Below are 12,400 nucleotides of genomic sequence, written 5' to 3' on the forward strand. Positions count from 1 at the left end.
CCTAAGCCAGGCTGTATTTTATGGTTAGTCAGTATGCCCCTCTGGGTAACTCTGTATGCCCTGAGCCCAGCTCCTGGGAGACTTGGCATGGGCTCAGTCTCCCAAGTGCAGAATGGCTGTGGTCTCACCCTGTTCTCTCTCGGAAACCTCATCTCAACCTTCTAAGCCACGCCTATGAGACCTTGGGCAGAGGCCAGGGTTAGCCCTGTAGTGCCTGTTGATGGTGGTTGTAGGTGCCACGCAGGAGGATAGGCCCTGGGGAGCGAGGCGCTCCGGCAGTGAGAACACACTTCCGTCATGGGCTTTTCTGCTGTGAAGGCGGCTCTGCTCTTCACGGTGAGCGAGCGCCTCCTGGGCTTCTCACCTCTTCTTGTTTGCCTGCTTCCCCTCCTGCACCTCACAGTGAGTCAGCTGTGTGCTCGCAAGCATGAGACCCAATTACTTTTACTGTTAGGCTTGGATATGATTGTCTTTAATGGTCAGAAAATTACCCAGCATCTAAAAAACACAATTAAAAAATTCAGCGACAGTGTATCCCTGGGATTTGGGGCTGGCAGAAAAGAAGTATTTCCTCTAAGGAGTTCTTTATAGACATTTGGCATTTGGTACTTGCTCTCCAGATTTTATTTCACAAATGGAAACCTAAAGGCTTTTTTTTTTTTAGTCTATTCAATATCAAACATATTTTTTCCTGACTAGGCAGTGGAGAAATGCATAGAGCATAGGACTGGGACACAGAAGACCCAGGTTCAAAACCCGAGGTCGCCTGCTTGAGTGCAGAGTCAGTGGCCTGAGCGTGGGACCATAGACATAACCCCATGGTTGCTGGCTCAAGCCCAAAGGTTGCTGGCTTGAAGCCCAAGGTTGCTGGCTTGAACCCAAGGTCGCTGGCTTGAGCAAGGGGTCACTTGCTCTGCTATAGTCCCCTGGTCAAGGCATAGATGAGAAAGCAATCAATGAATAACTAAAGAGTCACAATGAAGAAGTGATGCTTCTTATCTCTCTCCATTCCTGTCTGTCCCTGTCTGTCCCTCTCTCTGTTTCTCTCTCTGTCTCTGTCACACACACACACACACACACACAAATATATCAATCATGTATTATGCAGATTCTGAAAAGAAAGTATTAGTTTAATGTCATCTTTGAGGCAGAAAATATTGTATAGCTGATACTACTTTGTGAAACAGCAATCACATACATGAACACTAAGCATGTTCTGAGCTGGTTCTAGCCCTAAATGAATTGACATTCTTGGGCAATTACTACATGTTTCAGCAATTTGTCTTCTTATTGGAAGAAGGAAAGACTATTTTAACCAACCTTACAGGTGGCCTGGTAGGAATACGAATGCAAGTATATTGGCAAAAAGAAGTACTGGTGCTCCAGGACTCATCGTGGATCATAGCAGCCCCGGGCATTTGCAGCAGGGGTTTGTGGAGGTGATTCCAGGCCAGGCTGGAGCTACTCTGGGTTATATGGAAGCAGGGAGTCCCTGAGCTTTATCCACCTATTTCCAACTGAGCAGCAAGTGTTTCCTAATATGCTAGATACATGACAGGAGAAGCCATCACCGCCTACACTGTCGGTGAGCCAGGGAGCCACGCAGCAACACTCAGTGAGCTAGCCTGACAGCTCAGGGGATGTCCCGCAGGTGTTGTTGTGAATGATGCCAACCCATTTCAAGTGGGCAGAATTAAGATGCAAACCAAGCCCCAATTTTTTAAAATTGATGCCTGATGTTTGCCAACCAGGGAGATGGTGATAGAGTGCAACAAATGAATTGCTTAGACAAAACAAATTCCTTAGAGCTATGTGTTCACCTGAGTGACATCCTGACATGGCTGGGGACAACAGCTAGTCCCTCTGTGGCTACCAGGGAATGAATGAAAGAGAAATAGGAAACTATTCCTCAAGATGGCCTTTAAAAAAAGTAGATTTAAAAATTGTGGTAAAATACATATAACATGAAATTTACCATTTAACCACTTTAAGTGTATAATTCAGTGATATTCAGTATATTCATGTTTACAACCATTACCACTATCTACTGCTCACAAAAATTAGGGGACCAGGGAACATGCAGATACTCCAGTACTTTCAGCCTTTTGTTCAGTGCATTTTCACCAATGAAATAAAAGTTGCTTTTGCATCTCATTTGCATAATTGAACAACTTTCTTTGACTTGTCATTTGCTTTTCTGACATTCTTGTTTAATTAAAAAAAATCAAATGCTTCTTTTTTTATCGCTTCATATTCACTTTGAAATATCCCCTAATTTTTGTGAGCAGTATAGAATTTCTTCATCATCCTGTAAGGAAACCACACAGCCACGGGCAGTCACTACCCACCTCCTCTCCTCCAGTGCCGGCCACCACTAAGCTGCTTTCTGTCTGCAAGCAGCTTTTTAGAAAGGAGGGTGGAAAGCCCTGAGGTTGGGAATTAGGAGAAAGTGGGAAGGGGGCTATTTTCAGTTTTGAGTTCCTGTCTTTGTTTTTTTTCCCCAACAGCATAGCAGCCCCCCTATAGCAGCATGAAGAACTATAACATTTGACACCCTTCACAAACTTTTAAAACATCTTTATTGAGGTATATTTTATATATATTATAAAATTTACCCATTTCAAGTATATGATTCAGTGAATATCTTTATGAGGTAGTGCAACTTTCCTATAGTCGTTTGAGAACAGATGTGTTCTTCCTGTAAGATCCCTCGTGCCTGTGTACGGTTAAACCCATTCCACCCCCACCCCCGCCCCAGGCGACAACTGATCCACTTTATGTCTATAAATTTGCCTTTTCTAAACGTTTCTTATCAATGCAGTCATATGGCGTATGGTCTCTGTGTATGGTTTCTTTCCCTGAGCATTTTTTTTAAGTGAGAGGAGGGAGATAGACAGACTCCCGCATGGGCCCTGACCGGGATCCACCTGGCGGCCTCCATCTGGGGCTGACACTCAAACCAGTCAAGCCACTGGCTGTGAGAGGGGAGGAAAGAGAGGAGGGGGAGAGGGAGGTGGAGAAAAGCAACAGTCACTTCTCATGTGTGCCCTGACCTGGGATCGAACCCAGGACATCCATATACTGGGCCATTCTCTGTCCACTGAGCTGACTCGGCCAGGGCCACATTTTTTTTTTTTTTAATTCATGCAGGTGTAGTATATGTCAGTCAGTATTTTTAAAAATTTATTATCAAATAATATTCCATTGATTGGGATACCACATTTTATCTATCCATTCACCTGAAAATATTTTATGGGCCCAGCACATTTGCTCTGCTATTCTGTGCAGACATTTTAGAAGTTTATGGCCAATTCTAGAGGGTTGGATTTTTAGATGGCCTCTAGATTCTCACTCTCTAAGATTCTATCCAAACAAATATCCCCGGGGCAGATCTGAATTCTTAGGTCATTCAATTTATTCAATAATATTTTTTGAGCCCTCATGGTGCACCAAGCCCTGTGTTAGACACTGAGAACAGGGTCCGGCACTCTTGGGATTTCTGCTCTAATGAGGGAAACAAAACTCTTTTCACATGCTGCACAGCTTCCCTTCCGGTGGGTCAAGGAAGTGGACACGTTCTAACGGGACTGATGCTCACTCACGGCGGCTCTCTCTACTCTCCTCTGCCCTTCCCCCTGCTCATGTGCTCTGGGCTCCCCTCAGGTGCTTCCATTCCACTCTGAGTTTCCCACACTTTTTTTTGTAATTGCTTGTTTGCATGACTCTCTTATCTCTGGAATGTGAGCAACTTGAGGACAGACTTGTGTCTATTTATATGCCCTGAGCATAGGACAGGCCAGAGGCACTTTGAAAGTGCCCAAAGCTTATTTGATGAATGGATGAATCTCATTCTGGCAAGTGTCAGGAGCAAATAGAAGAATTAGGGCCGCCCTGCTTGCTTCAGGTCTCTTGAGTCTTACACACAGTCATTCTTCCCTCTGTAGTTACAGAATTGGCAGTGGCATGGTTGCGTCTCCAAGGTGAAGGAAGGAATAAGGACAGACAGGAAAATACAGTGCTCGCAAGTTCTCTCTGCTCTTGGAACACAGGCTTGACACAAACTTCTTACCACTGTCATTAGTATTTTAATTGTATCCCTCAGGTCACTCTGAAGATAGACTATTTAGGGAAACAGTATGAAAATGGTCTTGCGTGGCAGGGTGACCAGCCCAGATGCCAGAGGTAGTGACTTAGAATGGCTTCTCCGGCCTGTCTCCTGGCCCCTCCCTGCTCCATGCTGCCACCACCCAGCTCTGCTCTTAGCTTCCTCCTTGACCTGCCCCGGCTCATTCTGCCAGACCAGAAAGCCACGAGTGGAGGGCACAGGACACATCGTGTGTATTCCTGTGAAACTCTGGACTGAAGGTGAAAGAGGGAAGATCCAGACGGCTACACCAGGAGAGGTGCTCCATGTGGAGAAGAAAGCAGGTGGTTCTCTGAGGGCTTTCCTGCTTGCCAGTGCTGGTGGCTGGGTTCTAATTAGAGTCTCATTAAAATGACTGGGACAAAACAGTAGAAAGGGAAGACTTAAAAATAGACTGTAATTATTTTGAAGATTATATTATTCTGTAGGACTAAATACTTACATGTGGTTTATTTTAATAGAACTGTATTTTAGCCTTGTCCATCTCAAGACAACTCGAGAGATTTTTATCCTCCCACGAGCACCTTTATTTCCATGGTTATTCATTGGGACCTTTTGGGTTGGTCCGTCATACTGATGTATTTCGTGGGTGATTGGCCATCACGCTGCTGTGGAGGTTCTGCGGTGGATCACTCTGTCCCACCACCCCCTACAGAAGGACTCTGAATCCTTGGGTGGGCTACAGCCTGCTGGATTCCATTTCTTAGTGGTTGGGAAAGAGTGAGATGCTAGTTGGAAAGAAGTTACCTTGGGTGGATCGACTCTATTTTTCCTTGGTGTCTTTACCATTTAAAATGTGCTCATACTTAAGGGGCACCCCAAATACATTCTATCAATTCTGAATTCACATACAGACGGACTTCTCTCTGAGCCAATGAGAATGCAGTGATACCTGCTCCTAACCTTGTGAATCACAAGTCAGAGTGACATTTTTTTCTTCTTCTTGACACTTTGCCTTTTAATTCACATTGAATCTTTTTGTTGAGTTAATAGTTTCATTTTTAGTATAGAAATCAAGTTTAGTTAAAGCTCACTTGCCACTTAAAATAATAATTTGTCTGATTTAGCATTCTTAATTACCTTGAGTAATTAAGTAATTGCCTGTAGAGGCTAACCTAATTCATTCGTTTGTTCAAATTATGACTGTTGTTTGCATATTTTGAACAGCACCACTTTAGGGAGACATGGGTGGAGTCAGGGCACTTGATACTTTCCGTGGCAGATGCTAAGGGGATGTCTCTCCACCTAGTCTGTTTGTTCAGCTGCAAGGTCTTAATCATCCTACTGAGTTTTCACAAATGATCAAAGTTTTAAAAAGCTTCAGTGTTGGAAACTCATTAGTAATGAAGTGTCTGGGAGGGAGACATGTGACAAATGTAACATTCATGTCCGGCCAGGGTCTGCCACTTATGTGTCCTCTTTCAGCTTCTTAAAATGAATGTAGGTGTGCCTCTGTTTAAGCCCAGCATTTATTTCTGCAGACTTGAGGGCATATGTAATGAGATCATATTTCTAATGCCCTTGAAGAAGTTATAATAATTTGTTGGAAGGCTTGTCTGTTTTTAGTGGGAAAATGTGGTGTTGAGTAAAGGCAGTGACTTCGTTATTCTGAGTATATCCTTCACCAGTGTTAATAAGTAACCATCGAGAGGAAAAGGTTTTAGAGAACTTATATTGATAAATAGGTAAGAATAATTTTTTATTTGCATATTATTTATTAATAGATTTTATGTAAGGATCTTAGCTCATAATCTTTGGAAGTGCATTTTGACTATTCTTTGGGATTTTCTCTGTTTTAGCAAAGAGGAATGAAGGATTTCTTTCTGGTTCTGGACAAGTTTTCGGGAAAACTTGATTGAATCAGTCTCTAATTTATTGATTTTAAATAACTGCAGAGCCTAATCATTGCTTTACTTCCTAAACTTTATAAACTGATTCATATTCTCCCTATAAAGGTATGATGGAACATAATGGGACACGTTGCATTAATTTAAATATTTACTATTGCCTATAACCAAAATGTGGAAAACATTCTACCAAGAGCCTTTCATTAGTGTTAGTCATATACTAAAAGCATCTCTGAATGATGTAGCCAGAAGGCATATCTCAAATAAGAAACATTCTCTGTTTCGTACTAATGGATTATTTGTAGAGAAAGTGTATATGCGTCTTATGGAACACTAGTAATGAAAGTAAATGAATAACAGAGTCGGTTTCCATGTTTGCACTCCAATTTGGGGCTCTGTGATAAAGGCAGGAAGATTGCTCCCTGCCTTGCCTGGTTGAGCCTGCATCCTAATGTACTCACTTTGTTCATGAAGGCACAGCCCTGGTCCAGCATCAATAGGGCATGCCCTTTTAGACTCTCTCTTTGTTGTGATGGGAAGAATGCTATCCTGAGGCTCCAGAGACTTGCTGTGGTCACTTAGTAACCCTGTAACCTTGGACAAGTTACTTCTCCGGACTTCATTTCTCTGCCTGGAAAGTGGTTGTTTGAATTAGACATCTTCAAAGATCATTCTGATTAAGATTCTGTGCCTCTAGTAGTAATGAATTATCTCTGGTTCATAACCCTGTCTGTGGTCTGCATGCATCCAAGGATGGGAGGTGAGGAAACCAGGATGAAGGTGCAGTCAGGCATGAATTACAGTGAAGCATATAGGCTGGCAGGGGCATCCAGCCCTTTGCCTTGTCAGTGCTCTGGGTTCTGAAGAGCTGCATCTGATGATAAACTGGACCTGACCTGGGCTTGTAATCCTCCTCCTCATTAGGGGTAGGGGGAGGTAGGGGTGCTGTGAATGAGCTTCCAGGCAAAAACATCTGCAATATGCTCTTGACATCTAAAATAAAACCCTACCTTTGTTCAAAGAACACAAAGGAAGAATTCATCATATTTAACTTAGAAAAAGACTCTGAACATTGTGACTTTTAAATGTTGATGTACGTTTTGTATTAGTAAGAGATTTTTCTTTATTTTATTTTTTAAATTACAATGTAAAAATGTTAATAAATATCAAAAATTCAAACTACATGCAAAAAATATTAAGAAAAAAGGAAGTTTTTTCCACTACCACTATCTAGAGCTATTCATTGTTAACACTTCTATCCATATATTTCCAGACATTTTCTAGCACATATCAAAGCAATTATCATATATGCATATCTTTTTTGTCTTAAAAATTATATTGTACTGTAGATACAGTTATGCCAGTGGCTTTTTTAAAAAACTTAAATGTCTTTCAGGGCTATTCTGCCATGAGATCATAACAAGGTATGTGCTCATTAAAAACAACTAGATTTGTTTGTATAACTGTATAAACATCGTAGATCATATATATAAAGCAGTACCTCTGTACACAGTGGCACGCTAACACGCTCTACCCATATACTTCATTGTTCTGTTTAAGGAATGTCAGTGAGAACTGGCCATTCTCTTGGTACCCTAGTGTCCCCTGCCCTGAACTCTTTCATAACTTGTGCCCCAGAATGAAGATAATCTTATTCTTAAAGCTCTTTATTAGCTATTCTGACTAATAAATCTATACTTATTGTCAATAAACTAATATATAACCTTTTCAGATTTTATTTTTAGATGTATTTTTTTTAATTATCTAATGCTTACTGTGTGTCAGGCAGAGTTCTAAATACATTTCAAATTTAAAGTCATTTGATTCTTGTAACAACTATATGAGGTAGGTACTATTATTATTTCATTTTAGATTCTTTATGATTTTTCTATATAAACAGTCATGTGCTCTTCAAATAATGTGAGTCTTATTTCTTCCTAATCTTTATACCTTGGACCTTTAGCCCAAGGGGAACAGAAGTGGTGAGAGTGGGCATGCTTTCCTTGTTACCCATCTTAGGAAAAAATATTCCATATGTCACCATTAAGTATGATTTTAACTGAAGATTGATGAAATCTTCTATATTTAATTTGCTGAGAGTTCATTGAATGTTGTCAGATGCTTTTTCTGAATGTGTTAAAATTTTACATGGTTTTTCTTTTAAATTATAATGATTGATTTTTTAAATGTGAAAACTACAGAACAGTCCTGAGATAAACTCTACTTGGTCATAATATTTAAAGAATGATTCTCCTCTTTATATATTAGATTTTATTTTATAATACTTGTTGAATATTTTTGTGTCTGTATTCATAGATATTGAGCTGTAATATTCTTTTCTCATAGTATCTTTGTCAGATTTTGGTGTCAGGGTTATGTTGGCTTCATAAAGTGAGTTGGAGAGTGTTTCATCCTGCTCCATTTTCTGGAAAAGTTTGTATAGGATTAATATTGTTTTTTTCTTAAATGTGTGATAGAATGAACCATGAAACCATTTGTGCTGGGGTTTTCTTTATGGGAAGTATTTTGGTAATATATTCAATGATTTTAACTGATATTGAGCTATTAAGATCTTTAATTTCATCTTTTGTCAGTTTGGGTAAGTTCTATTTTTCAAGAAATTTGTCCAGTATATTTACATTCCAATGCATTAGGATCTCTAGAGATATCTTATATTTCATTCCTGATACTGGTAATGTGTATTCCCTTTAAATTCTTTTTTATCAGTCTAGCTAGGAATTTATCAATTTTGTTGATCTTTCGAATAACCAACATTTGGTTTTCTTAATATTGGCTGTTGTTTTCCTGTTTTCTATTTCATTGATTTCTGTTCTTTTTAAAAATTAACATTTCATTTTCTCTACCTACTTTGGATTTAATTTGTTCTTTTTCTAACGTTTTAGGTAGAAACTTTGGTCATTGCTTCTATACCTTTATTCTTTTCTTCTCTAAACATTGAAAGCTATTAATTTCCCTCTAAGCACTGCTTTAAGTATGTCATACAAACATTGATATGTTGTTTTTATTTTATTTACTTTACAATATTTTTATGTTTTCCTTGTGATTTATTTTTTAGCCCATAAGTTCTTTAGAAGTGTGTTGTTGATTTTCATATATTTGTGGTTTTTTAGGGCTCTTGTTGTTATTATTTTTAGCTTAATTGAACTCTGATCAGAAAACATTTGGTAGGATTTCAGTCTTTTTAAATTAATTGAGACTTGTTTATAGCACACCAGATTGTCAATCTTGGTAAATGTACCTGTATACTTGAAAAGAGTAAGTATTCTGCAGTTACTGGGGCGGTGTTCTCTACATGTTAACTAATTAGGTCAATGTATTTGGTAATGATGTCCAGGTCTTCTTGTCTTTATTATTATTTTTGTCCGGTTGTCCTTTCAATTATTGAGAGAACAGACTTAAATTCTCCATGATTGTGGATTTGTCTATTTATTCAACAATTCTGTCCATTTTTGCTTCAAAATGTTCTAATATTAGGCACATGTGCATTTATTTGTTTGTTTGTTTATTTATTTATAAGATAAATTGGCTCTTTTAACATTGTAAATACCACTCTTTATGTCTGGTAATATTCTTTGCCTTGAAATCTAGTTCATATGATATGAATCTAGCCATTTCAGCTTTGGTCACTTTTAGTTTTCATTTTCTCTCTTAATTCACATTGGATAGTTTACATTGTCCTCTCTCGAAGTTCACTCAACCCCCCACCCCAACTCTGTTAGGTTCATCCAGTGAATTATTCTCATATATTGTATTTTCATTTTTTAGTTTTAAATTTTCAAGTTGGTTCTTTTTAAAAAATAATTTCTTCTCTGCTCAGATTCTTTTTTATCTTTTAGCACAGTTATCGTAACTCCTTTAAAATCCTTGTCTGCTAATTCCAGTATCTGTATCATCTCAGGGTTGTTCTCTGTGGATTACTTTTTCTTTTGAGAATGGGTTACAATTTTCTATTTCTTTGTATATCTAGTAATTTTGGAATGAATCTCAGACATTGTCAGTCATATGTTACAGAGATTCTGAATCCTGTCAAATACCTTTGAAGAGTATTGATTTTCTCCTTTAGTAGGCAGTTAACTTGGCAGAACTCAGTTTGTCTTCCCTGTGACAGACAGCAGCAGAAATTTCTTTAGTTATTTTTGCCTTAGCTGGGCTGCTTGGAGTCTATTCCATACATATATAATATTGGAATCTAGGACTTGATCAGATTTTATATACTGAATTTGGGGCTTCCCCTCTGTTGCAATCTTCTTTTTGGGGTTTCCACCCTCGTTTTCTAGTTGTTGTTATCTCCCTGAACCCTATCCTCTGATTCCTGAACTAGTAAGACAAAAGGTTTCTATCTGAGGTCTAGCTACATTGTTGAACTGACTGATGGGCCTGCCCTTAGATGAGACACTGTATAAATGGGTAATTTATCAAAAGCCATTCTTCCATGTGCCAGCTCTCCATTAGTTTCTGCCTGTTCTTGGTCACTCTCCTGTTTCTTCAGGTAGTTAGTTTTTTTCCTTTAATATTTTATTCAGAACTTATAATTGTTATCTGTAAGAAAGTTGGTCTGATATGAGTTATTTTTATGACCAGAAGCAGAACTCTCTTAGCACATTTTACAGATGACTTAAACACACACATATACACACACTACAGTGTTTGAGTACCTTACCCAAGGTCATACAAGCGCATATCTATGATTTGAACATAGGCAGTTTGGTTCTAGATCTTTAAGATTTCTTCAAAGAGGAAGATTTAATGGCAAGAATTATGAGAAATACTGTGGGACTAATGGGACCATAAGGTGTCAGTTCTTTATGCATTAGACCAGTTTCAAGATCCCATTACTCAGTTGGATACTTCATATGTCTTTGAGTGTTTACATTCTGTTATATATAAGTTTATGTATAAGTTGTATGAAAGTACTGTGTTGCTTTTGGTTAATTGCAAGCTAGCTCTACAGTTATGAAAAACCCCATATCTTCAGGGTTCTGTGATATTGGGCTCCTAGGGCCATCTTACTTAAAAACTGGTGAAGTTTTTCATGTGGTTCTTTTAGTGATTAAGATAAAAGAACTTTTGAAGAAAAGTAATGTACAGTACTATAATAAATGTATAAGAGTTATTTATTAAAGAAACTCAGTCATAATTATAAGATAGTTGACTTTAAGAAATATAAGTCTAAGATGAATTAAACTAATGTGAAAAATAGACCTTGAAAGCATAACAATTGGACCAAACTTGAGCAATACTTGTTTTAGAGTTTCTGCTCTTTCTTGAGTATTTTCCTTTTTTTTCCTCTAACATAAGTCAGTTTCATTTAACATTCATCAAATGATAAATTTTGTCTTATTCTTATTCTTTGATTTTATCTTCACTTTGCATTATTGAGGCTGGCTTGCTTCTTATTGATTTTGTCATAGTTCATAAGCTGGTTTGTAAAGCAGTGCAATCTTGTCATGTGTGTTACGTTCAAACCAAAGGAAAGACCTGTGTTTTTGCTTTTGGAATTCTCTCAGCATCCCACACTAGTGCTCGAATATCGTACTTGAGCTGAGCGGCCAGTAAGCAGCAGGGGTTCAATACTTGATTGACTGATGGTAGTGAATCCCACCCAGTCAGTTCTGGGAAGGTTAGCTTATCATCTGAGTGAAAGAAAACTGAGCCCATGAAGGCCATGATAAAGATTTTGGCTTTCATCCTAAGAGTAACGGGAAGTTATGCTGGGTTTTAAGCAGCTGAGTGACAAACCCAGACTTAAATTTTTTTTAAATAATTACTCTGGCTGTTTGTGGAGTAGTTTAGTATAATCAAGTTCTATAGAATAGAAAGTAACATACTAAATGTTTACAGTTTAACCCAGGGGTACAATATAGAAGAGCTGACGTGCTGACTGTCTTCAAACTGCCCTCCTGAGTGTTCTTTCTTCTGGATGCAATTTTGAAAAAAGTTGAGAAGCTGAAAGTTTGACATTGATTTTTAAAAAAAATCTGGTCAACGGCCTGGAATGAGAGTATTTTGTATCCCTGACAAGAAAGATTTTATTTTTATAATGAAACCTTGAAACAATGCAAATATCAAGGAACTAGAAAATTGAGTATTGTGAAGCCACTAAAAATGGCAAGCTTGTATTTTGTGCCTCTATAGAAACGCATGTTATACTTTGTTAATTTTCAAAAGCAAAATTAAAAATGCAGTCTACATATTTACAATTCTGAAAAAAATCTTTTCTCTTAAGAAAAATACATAAAAATAGAGATAAAACTTGTTATACTTTATTACCCTCCAAATTCTGTTGCTTAACAGCTGTTAAAAAATTATGTTGTTTAAAGTGTGAAAAAAAATCCTAATGTTATTTGAATAATCATTGGATATCAGAGTTAAAAGTACTGAAATGCTG

At 38.1% G+C, this 12,400-nt stretch overlaps 1 protein-coding gene across 12 annotated transcripts in view; it reads left to right on the forward strand.

Annotated features, from left to right (window-relative positions):
- Nucleotides 1-12,400, forward strand: part of RAPGEF4 (Rap guanine nucleotide exchange factor 4) — a 319,360-nt gene that overhangs the window by 109,520 nt on the left and 197,440 nt on the right. The window contains exon 1 of one of the 12 annotated variants that reach the window (XM_066345722.1): nt 4,318-4,428. The exons of the other annotated variants lie outside the window; for them this stretch is intronic. Within the exon in view, the coding sequence (XP_066201819.1) occupies nt 4,411-4,428 (18 nt within the window). The 5' untranslated portion in view covers nt 4,318-4,410. Of the gene's footprint in view, nt 1-4,317; nt 4,429-12,400 lie in introns of those variants that run through there. 12 annotated transcript variants of the gene reach the window in all.

The sequence above is a fragment of the Saccopteryx leptura genome, chromosome 7 (assembly GCF_036850995.1).
Source record: "Saccopteryx leptura isolate mSacLep1 chromosome 7, mSacLep1_pri_phased_curated, whole genome shotgun sequence".
Taxonomy (NCBI): domain Eukaryota; kingdom Metazoa; phylum Chordata; class Mammalia; order Chiroptera; family Emballonuridae; genus Saccopteryx; species Saccopteryx leptura.